At 43.9% G+C, this 16,335-nt stretch overlaps 1 protein-coding gene across 1 annotated transcript in view; it reads left to right on the top strand.

Moving 5' to 3' along the window:
• The window catches only part of VSNL1 (visinin like 1), a 100,594-nt gene that overhangs the window by 26,288 nt on the left and 57,971 nt on the right, over positions 1-16,335 (top strand). The window contains exon 2 of the mRNA XM_027113786.1: positions 10,108-10,274. Coding sequence (XP_026969587.1) covers positions 10,113-10,274 — 162 coding nt within the window. The 5' untranslated portion in view covers positions 10,108-10,112. The remainder of the gene's footprint in view (positions 1-10,107; positions 10,275-16,335) is intronic.

Here is a 16,335-nt window from a genome sequence, read left to right as displayed (position 1 = left end):
GATAAGAGTTCCTGAAGATTTAGTCATCCTCCTAAATTCTGTTCAGAGAGGGAGACACCTTACAGATGGAGGTTTCCCTCATAAATGTAGATGTCTCCTTCAGAAGGGAAACTTCTCAGTTTTCAGAGATTCTCCTATGTTTGCTGTTCATTAAAAATAATCAGCCTAAAATAATCCTTATGCGAAAGAGACATGTTCTGAAGTGGCTAATTCTGCACCCCTTCACCTTCTGAGGTCTTTCCTTTGACCTTCAAATAGATCCCTCTCTGGACCTCATTGGACAATCCGAGATCTGACCTTAGGCACCCAGAAGTTATGATCTATGGCATTATCATCTTTCTCTATCTTTGAATTTTCCATCTTTTGAGTTTCAGTTTCAGTCATTATAATGAACACTGGATAGTGTGTTGACATTGACAAAGCTCTTTCCTATCTTACACCTTGTGGTAACACATCTGAGATTGGGATTGTTATCATCAGTCTCACAGATGGTAGAATTGAGCCTCAGAGGGGTTTCCCAACAGGGTAGATGCTGAGGGTCAGAGGCTCTGACACACAGGGCTCCCCTCCCAACACTGTGTCTCCCCATCACTGCTTCTCCATGTGCCAAGATGGGGGAGGAGGCAGCAGACCCGAGTGTCTCCTGAGCTTCTCCCCCGTATTCATCCTTTCATCCAGAGCTAACCAGGGTGGGCTTGAGAACTAAAGGTCTTTGGCCTACAGGTGAACCCTGAAATACTGCTGTGAATTAACTATTTGAAAAAAACGTGGCTTTAATTGAAAGCACCACAAAAGTTCTCTTTCCAGGATTCCTGAGACTGTTTGTGGACCAAAGACATTTTGTTTGTTTGTTTGTTGAAATTATTTATGTACATTTTTTTCTGATTACAATGTTATATGTGCACATTATAAAAATTCCAAAATGATACGGGGGGGGAGTGAAATATTACCATTATACTGTCAGCAGTTACAACCACTATTAATACTTTGATGTACATTATGTACTTTCCCAAATTTCTGTGCACACTAACTTGAGCTTGTGTGCATATAAAGTAAAAGCAGGGCGATACTACGTGTACTGTTTTGTGACTTGCTTTTTTACTTAACAGTTTATTGCAATTTCTTCTCTCCTTTCTTCTTTCTTTTTTTGGACCTCAAGGGTACACTTACGTTAATCATATTCTTCCGTTCGTGGCACACAATCATCATTGTTTATATAAAGCCCCTCTTATGTTTTATTATGTTTTTTATCTTCTGCACTCACTTCCATTCTCCTCCATTCTATTGTATTTAGTATATGTTCTCAGGTGTTTATCCTTGAGAATATACAGTTATTTTATGTTTGTGTGTTTTAATTTAAATAAATGACATTGACCCAATACTAGTTCATACCAGTCAATGTAGATCTACATTACCACTTCTAATGGCTTCATCATCTCCGTCGTATAGTTCTACCAAAATCTATCTAACCGGTTTCCTTTGATGGACAGTTAGGTTATTTTTTGAAAAGGTTTTGCTTTTAATTGTTTTAAACAATGCTGAAGTAAACATTCTTATATATATATGTCTCTGCAGGTTTGTGATTATTTCCTTGTGATAATTTTGAAGGACCACTTTGTGAAAAATCCTTCATCCAATTTTTCATTTTTCAGTTCCTAAGGTAGTTTTGTTACTGATTCCTGGAGGTTCCCCCTCCCCACATCCTCTTTCTCTCTCTGTCTCTCTGTCTCTGTCTCTCTTTCAACACTTTGCTGGTCTCTCCCTAATGGCATTTAGCACAGTCAGCTTTGATCTCTGTTTCATAGGTTCTTGCTTATCGCTCAGCTGATAAGCTCTAGCTCGTTGTTGACTGAGATCACATCATAATTGATTCAACAGCGTTTCCTGTGCACCTGTTCAATGGTAGGCTCTGAACTGGATGCCAAGGTGAACGTGACAATCACGTTCCCCTTGAGGAAACCCAGGTCTGGTGAGACAGCAGACATGCCTTATGGTGACCATGCCATGGCAGGTGGCATGGTGACAGCAGTGTGTACAAGAGTCAAGGTGAGAAAGAGGAAGCCAGACAAGAAAGTCACAGGAGATGATCCCCGTCAGTATCTGGAGTAGGGATTGGAGTTTACTGGAAGATCAAAGTGGACCTGATGGGAACTGCCCTCACAGCAAAAGGAACAGCTAGTAAACAACCAGAGAGGTTTGCGATGATACAGGAAGTTGAAGCATAGGGTGGGAGCATGGGGAGGATGGACAAAAGGTGGGGTGGGGACAGAGTAGGTCCCGGTGAGGATTGGATTCAGAGTAAGGATAATGGGAGGCCACTGAGGGGTTAGGCAGAGCAGTGATGTGATTGGATTTTGTGTTTTAAAAAGGTCATTTTGGCTGTAGTGTGGAAGATGGAGGGCAACACCGTAGAGGGGAAAGCAAGCGAGTTAGGAGGCTATTGGAGTCATCGAAGTGAGAGATGATCATGTCCTGCACTAAAGTGGTGGCCACAGAGAGAGGTAGATGAAATTTGAGAGAGAGTTAGGAAGTAGAATCTACAAACTACTTAACTGGATAATTGATTAGATATAACCCCCAGGCTTATAAGGGACCCTGGGCAGGTGGTGGGGCCATTTACCCAGAGAGGAGCACAGGAGGATATGCTGAGTTTGATACGGTTGTAGGATATAAAGGTAGAAATGTCTAGCAGGTAGACGGATATATTCTCTACTATTCAGGAAAGGCCTACCATAGAGATTTGGGAACCACATTTATCTTTGTAATAGATGATAATATTGAGTAAAAGTTTGTTAAATAAGTGAACAAATTAATTTTTAGTATCATACTTCCTTCAGATAGAGCATTTTACTTCTATCAAGTCACCTTTATCTGAGAATGTCAAAGTTCTTTGTACTTCAGGCCCACCAACGTGAGTTAAAGTCTTTTTTAGAATTACTGTACAGATAAGTAAGCATTTAGGAACATGGTAAGAGCAGATGGTTCTCAGAGGGGAAAGACCACCAGCGTAAGAGTCAGAAGACTTGAGTGACTCTGCCACTACTGGTAGACACTTGAACATGTCACTTGCCCCTTGGGATATCCAAGTCCTTACTCTGGGGGCAAGGAGAGAGCTTGCACCACTGATGCTCCAGGCTGCTCCTAGCCCTGGGACTTATCTTGAATCCCCAAGGATGTAGTCGGTGCCCCCTGCCTGTTTTATGCTTGTAGGGTAGGATCTCCACTTTCATCCCAGGAGGTTCCCAGTTGGAGGGAAAGTCATCAGAGAATGCCACGAGAAAGCCCGTCTCCCCTTTTCTGAAGCTGTTCTAGTCCCCAGAGGTGGCATGAAAGGCCAGCCTGTGATCGACACTCTCCCTGCCCCCTGGGAAGAGCTGCTGGGGACTTGTGAGCCCTCGGCTTTAGGGGGATGAAGAAGAGAAGAGCAGAAAGAACCAGAGGGCCAGATATTTGCCTTTATTAGAAAAGAAAACCCCACACAATGTGCTGGGAAACTTTGAGGCTTAATTTTCAGGGTTGTTTTAACAGTCTCTGGAAACTAGCAACCTAATGTCATGTGTTTAAGGGATCCAAGAGGGTTGGTGATGGGGATCGTTTCAGCATCCCGGCACAGAGGTAAACATGCCTCCTGGCTTACGGGCTATGTGTGTTTGGCGTGGGGACAGCACACTGTGAGGGTGGGAGGGTGGGACCGCCCAGTTAGGTCAGGAGACTGGGGTTCTCATCCTGGCTGTACCATCAGTTGCCTGTGTGATATTGGAAGACCTCAGACTCCCCAACTGAAACCAAGGGGCTTAAAACAGAAGAACCCAGAGTCAGATCTTTACAAGCTTTCGTCTTCCCTAGTTGTGTGATTTTTAAATCTTAATGCTAGACCCCAGTACGGGATCTTGAAACCATGTCGAGAATGCCAGATGGAAGGAGTGAGGAATCGGAGACAACTTGGGTTATGTTTGTGCTGCTTTGGGTGTTTTCTCGTTAGACCATCTACCTTGATTTTTATTCATGTTTTTCATCGGTGACTCCCAAGTTGACTGAGAATCATATTCACCTGAGCTGCTTGTTAAAAGTACAGACATCCCCCTAAGGGAGGGTCTCATGAAGCTGTTTTTTTTTTTTTCGTACGCGGGCCTCTCACTGTTGTGGCCTCTCCCGTTGCGGAGCACAGGCTCCGGACGCGCAGGCCCAGCGGCCGTGGCTCAAGGGCCCAGCCGCTCCGCGGCGTGTGGGATCTTCCCGGACCGGGGCACGAACCCGTGTCCCCTGCATCGGCAAGCAGACTCTCAACCACTGCGCCACCAGGGAAGCCCCAATGAAGCTGTATTTTTAACACAATAACCAAGAATGATTCTTGCACTTAGGCAAGTTTGGGACACAACTGCTTAAGGGTTTTCCCCTGGGGACCAGCCACAGTTGAGGTTGCCTGATGCGGGTGGGAATTTGTCTCTCTGTCCCTTGTGCTCCCCAGCTCTTGGCTGTGAACATTCATCTCTCCAGGCCCCATATTCCAAGAGGTGAATGTCTCCTGCATCTAGTTCTGAGCCCTTCAAGGCTGGAACCACGTCTTCTCTTTACACCCCACCGTGCCCAGCACAGGGCCTTTCTCATAGACGATGCCTATAAATGTCCACTGAACTGAGTTGCCCAGAGAGTTTCTATCTGCCTCAGTTAACCAGACCATCAACCATCATTGGTACAAATCCATGCCTTTAAGGACAGGAGGAGAGGAGATTAGTGAGAATTTGTAGAAACGTGTCACAGAGAAGACAGCATTGGAACTGAGCCTTGCAGAGGGAGTAAGATTTGGGCCAGTGGTAAGGAAAAGAAAGGGGGATCCAGGCAGAAGTCTAAGCACAAGCAAAGCCAGGCTCTTCCAGTTATTCTCATGTTCAGGTGAGAATCCCAGAGCCCAGAGAGAAGACCTGATATATTCAAGGCTGGCCCAGGTAACTTGACACTGGAACCAGATCAACTCCATTCAAGACTCCTTCCATACCTGGCACTGTTGTGTGTTCCATAGGCCTCCCACCTGAGCCCCTAAAGCTCTTTCAACCTCTGCTCTGAGCCCTATTTCCGGGACTGTTTCCCCATCACTGTGCTCATCCTGCTTTGTGTCTGCATGTGTGGTGGTGCCACCCCAACTCAGCCCCCAAGTCTTTCCATGAATCTCACCAAGATTCAGCCAGGCTGATGGTCCAATTACCTAGGAGAAGCCAGGCATGCTGTTCCATGTGCCTCATCGCATGCAGCAAGCCTTGGTGTGTCCTGAGAAGCTGGGCTTAGGTATCAGAGTAGGCAAAGGACAGGCTCAGGGCAACTCACACACACACACACACACACACACACACACCCCACATATATATTTTATTTGAATCCTCTTTAAGGCCAAAAGGGTCTGTGGAGGAAAGATGCTCATGGGAGCTTCTTGGACCTCCTGGTGGGTCTTTTCTCCCTTCCAGGAAGTTTCCCAGTTCTCAGAGCATTCTTACATGTTTTGCCTCTTCTGCTCTAGAATCCTGTTATCAAGACAGGGTAGGAAATGGATGAGAAGTGGCCAAACCCAAGGCAGGAAGACAAGTTAAGTGGTGGTTGAAGAATCCAGGCAAGAGATAAGAGCCTTTATCAGGAAACCAAGGAGGTTTGAGACATCTTGTTCTCTCTGTACTAAGCTTTTTACTAGCTAGCTGAGCTAGGGTAAATTATATATTCTTTCTGAGCTTCAAACTCCTCGTCAATAAAAGAGATGATAATGATCTCTTTCTTACAGCATTGTTATACGGGTAAATATTGTTACACAAAAGCCTTCTGTGAACTGCAGTGTATAAAAATGTGGTCTTCTCTTGCCCATCAGAACCCTTCTACCAGTCCCCTTTTGTGCCTAGCACTGAGTCTCTATGACAACTCAAAGCATGAGAAATTATTTGATTTGGGACTGGGCTGGCTTTTATCTCACAGCCTGGAACCATAGCATAACAATAATACATCCTGGTATCTTTCCCCTCCCTTAGGTAACACATGCTCAAGTACCACCAGTTTTCAGTTAAAGAATGCAGAGCCAGCATGCACCGACTCTTTTGAGACAAGCCAGGTTGACGTCTGTGACTCATGTTTTCATACTTAGAAAACTTATGCTGCCAGTCAATGAGTGGCGGGGGCACGAGGACCTTAAAGATCATCTTGTCCAACGCATTTTTCAGTTGGGGAAACTGAGCAACAGGAAAGGAAAGGATCTTGCCCAAGATCACAGATTTAACTAGAAATAGAGTGGGCATAAATCCTTCCCATTATGTCATGGAATCTTTTGGGGAACATGTTAAGCTTTACTGTCATTTTACCCTTTCTTTCATCCCAGTCTCATAATGAAAGAAACTACTTGGCCCATGTCACTGCAGCCCCAATACGGGGAGGACATCAATTCATTTATCAGATATAACTAAGAATCACCTTTATGCCAAGTACTGAGGATGCTGAAACAAAGGCACAGGCCCTGACTTCAAGCTATTTAGAATTTAATGATGAAGACAGACAAGGAAACAATCTCTAGAAGGCCAGGCTATTTTCTATACAGTTAAATGAAACATTCCTCCCATCTGCTGTCTGTACTTTATACTTACGATTGCATTGACTCTCCTCATGTATAGATTATTATGAGGCTGATTTTCCCAGAAAGAAACATACCAAATCCCATAATGGGTCTAATGAAGACCAGTGACAAGGTCCTTCGTAGTGGCTCACGTCCCATTCATTCATTTCCTCAAAAAATACTTGTTGAGCATCTAGTATGAGGTACCAGGGTGCAAAGATAAATAAAAGCAGTCCTCTCAAGCAACTAACAATCCAGTAGAGAAATCAGTAAAGATCATGGAAGCTTTTATAAGGGAAGGGAGAGGCCGAGGACAAAGGATGCCTAAGTCAGCCTTGGAAAGTCTGCAGAGATTTTCACAGAGGAGCTGGCACGTGAGCTGAGACTCTACTTAAAGAAGGAGAAGGAGTGTGCTGAGCAGATAAAGGGGGGTGACATTCCAGGAAAAGAAACAGCACACGCAAAGCATGAATGTGTGGAAGCATGCAAGCCCTGGGACCTGTAACAGTTGATTATTACTGGCATATGAAGTGAAAAGACAGGTTGGCAGAAAATGAGGCTATGAGTCGGCAAGACTGTGCCATGCTAGCAAGCCAGGGCTACATCCTGTAGACAACGGTGAGCTGTTGAGCGTTTTTGGGAGAAGATCACATGCTGAGGTTTGCATTTCAGAAATTCATTCAAGCAGCCATGCAGGTGGCAGGTTGCAGTAGAGAGCCCAGGGAGGATTATTAATCCAGGCAAAACCTGATGAGGGCGGTGGCAGTGCCACTCTGAGCCAGGTCAGAACTTGATTTTGTACATGATTCATTTCCAGGCATACCTGAGTGATGGTGCTGACCATGACCTGTAACCAAGATGCATGAAGTTACGCATTTGAGTCCCCAAAACTGTGATTCATGGTGCTGACAATGTTCCCCTTTTGTGTAAGAGACCATCCTCTCCCGGGTCAACTGAACGGTTTAAGGCATCGCAATGATGTGTAGAGAATCCAAGCTCCCTTGCTTAAGAGAGAAGCTGACACGTTGACCTTCTAAAGGCCCTTGGGGGAGGTGGTTTTTAATAACCCTTAACCCCTTTTCCCATCATTCATACAAACTCACTTCTGAGCTTGTGGTTTTGGTAAATCTAACAGGCTTTTCCAAACAAGAGCTTGGCAAAGTGATCCCTCTCTCATCCCTCTTGCAGCTCCAGGAAACGGTAATTCAGCCTCTCAAACCTTCCTGCTTTCGCGGTTCCTGTTCCTTCTCCTGCAGTGCCTTCCAACCACCTGTCTGTCGGTGACTGTGCACTAGAGTCTTGCAGATCCACGTTCAAATTCTAGCTCTGCCACTCGTTAGTTGTATGATTTTTTTTTTTTTTTCATTTTTTTTTTTTTTTTTTCTTTGTGGTACGCGGGCCTCTCACCGTTGCGGCCTCTCCCGTTGCGGAGCACAGGCTCCGGACGCGCAGGCTCAGCGGCCACGGCTCACGGGCCCAGCCGCTCCGCGGCACGTGGCATCCTCCCGGACCAGGGCACGAACCCGCGTCCCCTGCATCGGCAGGCGGACTCTCTACCACTGCGCCACCAGGGAAGCCCAGTTGTATGATTTTGTACAAGAGAGCTGCCCTAATTATTTTGCTGAGTTGTCACAGGGTTAGAGGTCAAGGTTGTGAAGTGTCCATCCTAGTGCCTCCCCCACAGCCACTCAGGGTTCAGTAGCTATTATTATTAGATGAGAGTCTAGTTCAATAATGAAAATTTGTAATTCTCCACTGAAAAGAACAAAGAGGAGTACTGAAAGGTTGGTAATACATCTTTTGATTATCAAGATAACCATGAATTACCATTTTCTTACCCAGATTAATTAAACCTGACACCTGAGTACCCACTTGATTTCCATATCCAGCTGTGGAATCCCACAGTAACTTATAATTAAGAGATGGTTTTTAATCAGAGACTTGAAACTTGAAATTAAGAGCAAAAATATGTAGAGAAACTCCATGAGAAAGGGCATAGTTGCAGATCCTCAGGCCCTTTTATCAAGCAGAAGAATTTGGAAGCAAATGACCATCTAAACAGCATCTTTTCACCACGCTGTGTGCTTCCGAAGAAGCAGCTCCCCCTGAAAGCAGCAATAGTGGTTTGGTTTCATTATTTGGAAAGAATTATTCAGTGTTAGGGCAGGTTACTGACAATGGGTGTGGAATCTGTTTTAGAAGAAGGTAAAAAAAATAATAACAGGGTATGTGGTTAGATTACCCCTTCTGGGCTATTGCAAGTATAGACCTGCTGAGAGCCTAGCAGAGAATTTGTCTCAAGCACACTGAAGGACTAGGTCCACTTGGGTAAATTCTCCAAAACCTAACTCTGTCTCCTCTAACAGGACTTTACAGATCTTGCGATACTTTCCTTGTTCTGTTAGTAAAATCACTAACTTGACTTTTTTAATTACTCTGTGGTTAATTTGTTTTGTTTTAATTCTTTTTTGTCACAAAAACAACAACATTAAAGGGAAATTTTAAAAATCATCTTTAATTTTCCTGCAGTAATAAAACTGTTTTAATTTTGGACTTTTTTTGGTCTTTGTTTACCTACGTATTTCTTAATTAGCCATCACAGTAAATCTGAAAGAGTTTTTTTTTATGTGTGCTTTATCGAGAAAGAAATTGATGCTAAAGCAGTTAATTAATATTGCTGCCAGCAACACATAAGGTCAATGGCCAAATCAGGGATAACTCTAAACCTATGCTCTGTCCACCTACTGTGGGACTGTGATGTTGGCCACACAACCTGGCATATAATCAATGTATTTTATATTTTATTTTATGCACTATTATTTTGACTTACTGGCAGTAATAAGAATAGAATGGAATTATGTCAACTGAAATTCACTAACCAATCTTTTAAAAAAAGCCATCCAGAAATTGTCAACACTGAAGGCAATGTTGTAGGAAGTTTCTGAAGATGAGAAGAGAGACAGAGAATTAATGAGACTAGTAAAAATGATCTGTTGGCATTTGAAAAAGAAAAAAACAGCAGAAACTTTGGAACTAGAACAACGCATTCCCTACCATTGCTGATCAGATTTCCAAAGCCACTTTTCGATCACTTGGCTATAAGTCCTTCTTACCGTTCTTGTCAATAATCCCACTTAATATCCCTGCAAACTACATGTAGAATTAGGCACCTGTGCAGTAAGTGCTAATGAATCATAATTTGTAAAATGAGAATACAAACATTTTCCATGTACTTTACATGAATAGCATAAAAAGGGATGTTGGCTTTCCATGTGGGAGTCAGTGCTGTTAAAAGATGACACATGATGGAGGAGGATGAACTCTACAGCCTTTTGAGAAGTCTTTCCTGGTCATCTCTTTTCTAGAATATCAGATAGAAGGAAACAGACTTGGGGAGACTTTGATCAGACACACTGGAGGGACTTCTAACCACAAGGGACTGCTCAGAACTCTAGCTTGGTTCTTAATCAAGCTTGAAATGATCACAGCCACAGCGCTAATTGCATTAATTTGCTTTTCATCAGGGAGAATGGGGAAACAGAATAGCAAACTGGCCCCCGAAGTGATGGAGGACCTGGTGAAGAGCACAGAGTTTAATGAGCATGAACTCAAGCAGTGGTACAAAGGATTTCTCAAGGACTGTCCAAGCGGGAGGCTGAATCTCGAGGAATTTCAGCAGCTCTACGTGAAGGTAAGTTGTTTTTCAACGTATTTTTAATCTTCAGGCCAGAAAACATTGTCTTCATCACATGTAGTTTCACATGGAATTATAACTCGAAGTAGCCAATTTGTTTCAACTCTGGTGGTTTTCCACCCAAAAAGAAAACTGGTCATTTTTAAAAATGCAAAGGGATGTGTTCTGTTCCAGACATAAGTCAAGCAATTTCTGAACAAGAGTAATTGTTCAGTCAAAACACCAAACAGTTCAGAGGATGATAGCATCTGGTAAAGCACAGTAAAAATCTCAGATAATAGCATTTGCTGATGATTATTGACAGGCGGCTAATTGCACCATTGTTTGGCTTGTTAAAGGTATCTGTACCTCTCTCAGTTAGCGAGAAAGTATGTGGGAGGGCTTTTGCACCCAGAAAGTCCCCTTATTTACAGGTGAGAAAAATATACAGATCTCCACAGCTTTGCATTTAGAAGGAAGTAGGGAGTTCTGGTATACATCAAGGTCTACCAGGATGGTCTTCTATCATTCTATCAAGGTCTAAAATATGGACTTTCCCCAGGATTTTGTACTGTTTAGAAGTTAACATTCCCCTGGACATTAGATAAAACTGTTCCGTGTAAGGTATAATTTGTACTGCAGTGGTATTGCTTCAGTTTGTCTGAGTTTATCATTTGTAGTTGTTCTAGATTTGGTGTGATCTAAGACATTCCATTTTGTTTATACTTCGATAATGTGAGGCTTGTGGAAAAAGTGTTTCTCTTTTAATTACTCTGTTTGTAATTGTTTCTCTTTTAACTTTTTCTGACTAAAATACCAAATAGATAATAGTGCTCTTATCATTCAAGTGCAGCAAGTATCAATTTGAGCAATATGAACCATCCACAGGCACAGTATGTGCCTGGGATGATTATATAAAATATTAAACAGTGTCGTTCTCTCTTGAAGTTGAACATCTCATATAGCCTTTGCTCCAGCAATTCCATCCTTGCATATGTACAAGAAGGAACATGTATAAGAATGCTCATAGCTGCACTGCTCACAATACCCAAACTGGGAAACAACCCAAACACCCATCAAATGGAGAGTGGAAAATAAACTGTGGTATACTCACGTGGCAGTCAAAACAGTTGAACTGCAGCAAAACTGAAACATTAAGTGCAAAAAGTAAGTCTCAAAATACTTTAAATTAAACACAGATAAGATAAAAATATGTTTTATAGAACTACAAATAAAAGCAATAACATCACACGAAAAAGAAAGCAAGAGAGTGATGAACACAGGATTCAGACTGCATCACCCACCCTGCAGTTACGATGGTTACATCCAGGGCATAAGAGGCAAGGGATGAGACGGAAGTTTAGCCACATGGTTAGATAGATGGACGGATTGTGTCAAAGTCTTAGGTATGGCTTTGGGTGCTCGGTTTGCAGGTGGTTATTGCATTCATAAAAGCTTGCTAATCCTGCATGAACCACTAATGAATGTCAAGAATCCGTGATTGTCATTAATCCAGTGCTGACCACCTGAGGGCTCAAGGTATCTATAACTATCTTTTTAAATGTGTGTAGAAACGTACACAAAAAGTGGTATGTGTGCATGTTATAAGATTACTGTGACACTTCTAAGAATATCTGAGTAATTCGTTTTTAGATATTTTACATGGAAGCAGTGAGAAACGCATTTACCATTCAATTGACAGAAATTGCTTTTGCTGAGAAGTGGGATGGTATGCATTTTCCTAGATTTTTATACAACTCACCATAGTTTTCAAAGTCACATCTTCTACCATCTTAACACCCAGAAGTTAGCCTCTGCCTCAGAACTGTCTTCCCTCAGCCCCAAGGGAAGTACAGACAAATGAGATTTGTCAAAGCCACTTTCCTATCAGTAAAAGCCATGCAAGCTGTCACTCTGTGTTTAAGAGAGCTCTATGTGCCATGCTTCTCACTATTTGTTCAAAGTGAGAGTGGTTTTGCCTTTGAAGAAATAGTTCAAATGCAGGAAAGGAAGTATTTTATTTACATGCTGGAAGTACTCAGCACTGAAAATAAAATCCACCTCAAGCTAAGGGAGGGGTGTGTGTAAACATCGAACATCCCTCAGTGTTTTATGGTACAACTGAGGTATATGTACCAGTATCAACCCCTACTCCCCCCTCCTCCCAGAGTGGATTTTTTTTTTTTCCAGGAAGGGGATATATAACTTTGTGGATGAAGTTTAGATTCTTAGCAGCCTCTTAACAGCCATATTTAAACTCAGCCTGTGCTCTTGTATCAAATAGTTAGAAAGTAGGCAAAGTCCTCCTCTCTTTCCAGAGTTGTCCAAGGACAAAATACAAAAGAGAATCGCAGAGGAAATATGCCACATCCACAGGAAAAAAAAAAAAAGAAAGAAAGAAAGACAGGTCTGTTAGGTTAGAAGGGAGAATAACAGAGAAAGATGTGTATTATGTAATAAGGCCCAGGAGAAGGAAGAAAAATCTTCCTTTAATGCAGCTTAAAAGTACTAATGTTCAGCAAGACACAGTCTTTGTCTTGGTGAATAGGCACTTTTCAGTAGTTCCTTCTATCTCAGTGTGGACATTGAGACATCCTGGAATCCAGCTGAGTGAGCAAAGCCACCGGTGGCCTCTGCCCTCCCGCCTGTGTGGTCAGCCTGACACATCTACTGTCACTGACCTGATCCATTTTAGGCTCTGGGAGAGTCACCTCACTGCGTGGAGTCAGTTCTGATGAGGGTATGGGGCGACAGGATAACGGGAGAGGCCCCCCCTGCAAGGCCAGGGGCCACAAACCCTCAACTTCAGAAGCCTTTGTATCCAAAATATAAAGGAATTCCATTAAGTCTACATGTAAAACTGTCTAAAACTAAGGTTCAGAAAAATGAGGTAATTTGCTCAGTGCCGCAAAATGAGTGAAGTTCAGGACAGACATTAAAGACGGGTATGCTGACGTGCACTGCAGCACATGGCCCTGCCTCTCGACTGGATTCCCCTGGCAGCCCCATATCAACCTCCCTCCAAGCCCCTCCACCATACAGCTGCTGGAGTGGGATTTGAAGAACACAGGTCTGGGCATGGACCTTCCTAGTTTGTTACAGGTGTTACCGAACCAGGCTCCTTTGCCCAACACGCAGCAAGCCGTACGCTGAGATGCTGAGGTTTGTAGCAGAGAGTTCGTTCACAAGGCAGCCAAGCAAGGAGACAGGAGAAGAAGTCTCAGATCCACCTCCCTGATGGCAAAAGGCTTGAGATATTTATGGGATAAAGAAGCAGGGTGGTCTTAGGCGTGGGGAAGGGTGATTGGAGGTGGGGAAAGTGTGAGGTAATCGGCGTTCTGAGCAGGAATATTGGGTTACATGCTTCTTCGTGGGATGCGTGTTCCGGAATGGAGGCTCTTAGCATGGTCTGAGGGTAGAGTTTTTGGCCCTCTGACATCAAAAGGTCATTCATCAGACAACCGTGCAGGCCCAGTTTTAGGCTCAGTGGTCCCATCCAGCTTTTGTCAGCTTGACTAGACAGGAGTTGACTCCAGGTTTCTGGAAAACAGCTTAAGTGCCTGTTACTCTAGTGACCCATATGTCAGAGGCATTATCTATAAGGGTGGTTAGACGTCTTGTGATATATTACCTAGCTACGTGAAGCTTGGAGGGTATGCAATTAAAGAAGGAAAAAGAAATAAGCAAGCTTAATCAGTAAAGGCAGGTTACAAGCAGAGGGGTTTTTAACAAGCTGTTCTCTTATCTGCTGTTCCGTAAGTCAAGGATTTCTGTTAACCCTATGGGGCACGGTTTCACAGGTTTCATTCTTTAGTCATGTAGAGAATAGTCACCTCACTTAAATCAACATACGACCCAGTGGCTAAGACAGGGCCTGCCACAGAGCAAGCATCGGTGTTGGTGAGTGAATTGTATTGAATGCTGGCTGTGTGTATCCTTCTCAGGAAGCCCTGTGGTGGAGGCATATAGAAGTGACTAAAGGACAGTCCTGCCTGCTCTCCAGGATCTCACAGGCTAATTGGAGAGACACAGTTAACCACAACACAAGGCAGAATGACATAAATGCTTGTTGGTGGGGCATGAGCGGAAAATAGAGGTTATTTCAAAATGGGATATTAAAGTAAGAAGTTAATTAATGCAGTGATGAAAGGAAGACTTTTCTCCTCGTCTTTTAGAAGATAAAACGTCTCTGAGGGGCTTCCCTGGTGGTGCAGTGGTTGAGAGTCCGCCTGCCGATGCAGGGGACGCGGGTTCGTGCCCTGGTCCGGGAGGATGCCACGTGCCGCGGAGCGGCTGGGCCCGTGAGCCGTGGCCGCTGAGCCTGCGCGTCCGGAGCCTGTGCTCCGCAACGGGAGAGGCCACAGCAGTGAGAGGCCCGCGTAGCGCAAAAAACAACTAAAAACGTCTCTGAGTAGATAGCTTTTACCTTTGACAAACTTGGTACCTGTGAAAGGTGCCCACCCACCCCCAAATTCATGTGTTGAAATTTTCATCTCCAGTATGTCAGAATCTGACTGTATTTGGAGAGAGGGCCTTTAAAGAGGTAATTAAGTTAAAACGAGGTCATTAGTGTGGGCCCCAATCCAGTATGACAGGTGTCCTATAAGAAGAGGCAATTTGGACACAGACATGTACAGAAGAAAGGCCATGTGAAGACACAGGGAAATGATGGTCGCTACAAATCAAAGAGAAGCCTCGGAAGAAACCAGTCTTACCAACACCTTGATCTTGGACTTCTACCCTTCAGACCTTTTATTGTTTAAAGCACACAGTCTGTGGTACTTTGTTATGGCAGCCTTGACAAACTAAAAACAGTACTCGTTCCTTCTCTGTTACAAACTTCTCATGGGCAAACCCAGAGCCCTCTGTATCTGGTATAAGCACTCCTTCTGTCAGGAATGTTCTAACGCTCCTGGCACACAGAGATGTCCACGTTACTGCAGACGTTTCATCATCCCAACCACAGTACCGCTGCTGAGAGGTTGGGGAGAGAGATTTTGCATTTTGTCACCAAGAACCTAGTCCCTGATTTTTCCCCCATGAGAATTTCCTGTTTCCAATAATTATAAGGATTGCCAAGTTGAGATCACAAATTAAGATTGAGAGTTTGCAATTTGAACTGTATTTTCAGAGGATTTTAAAATTTAATTTTAAAAGAAAACCAGCCCTGCGGAAGAGCAAGCAGCTGCACGAGGGAGGAGGTGTCCCTAGCCCAGGTCCTCTTCCTTGGAAGGCTGATACCATTCCTGCTTCGTTTAGTCTCTGTGACATCAAAGCCAAAGAAACCAAGTGACAAACCGGGCAGAGTCCTGCAAAGCACTAAATGCTTTTTTTTTTTTTTTTTGCGGTACGCGGGCCTCTCACTGCTGTGGCCTCTCCCGTTGCGGAGCACAGGCTCTGGACGCGCAGGCTCAGCGGCCATGGCCCACGGGCCCAGCCGCTCCGCGTCATGTGGGATCCTCCCAGACCGGGGCACGAACCCGTGTCCCCTGCATCGGCAGGCGGACTCTCAACCACTGCGCCACCAGGGAACCCCACTAAATGCATTTTGATATTTGTTTGGAGTTCAACTTTCGGGATTGTTTTCATCAGGACCATTGGGTGGGTTCAGGTTGAGTTGAAAAGGGAGTTCATTTAAAAAGATCATGGGATCTACAATCTGACAGCCCTGAGATTCAGTCCTAGCTGTGTTAATGTTTGCCAGATCTCTGCCTCTCTGAATCTATTTCCTTATCTAAGTGATGGAAATAATAAGCCCTGTCCTGTCACCTCAGTGGTGTCCTAAAGGAAAGAAGGGAAGTAAAAATGACTTACAACCTATGACAGGACGTTTTTGCCATCATGATTGATGATCTGCTCATTTACTCTCAGAGAACCAAGGTAGAAAACAACTTTCATTTCCATGCCAAAGGCAATGGCCGCATAGAATGGTCTACAGAAGAGGAAGTGAGGCTCTACGGAGGTTCAGTAGAATGTGCCTGAATCCAATAGTGTGTCTACCATGCTTTCCAGGGTAACAGGACCCACCACGAGGCTACACCAGCACCATTTCCTCCGTAGATTCTTAGACACTAAGCTC

This window comes from Aethalodelphis obliquidens, unplaced genomic scaffold (genome assembly GCF_003676395.1).
Source record: "Aethalodelphis obliquidens isolate GAN/ISIS:26980383/991018 unplaced genomic scaffold, ASM367639v1 scaffold12, whole genome shotgun sequence".
In the NCBI taxonomy this organism is placed as follows: domain Eukaryota; kingdom Metazoa; phylum Chordata; class Mammalia; order Artiodactyla; family Delphinidae; genus Aethalodelphis; species Aethalodelphis obliquidens.
Note: the sequence above shows the minus strand (reverse complement) of the source record. Positions and strands in the feature narration are given on the sequence as shown.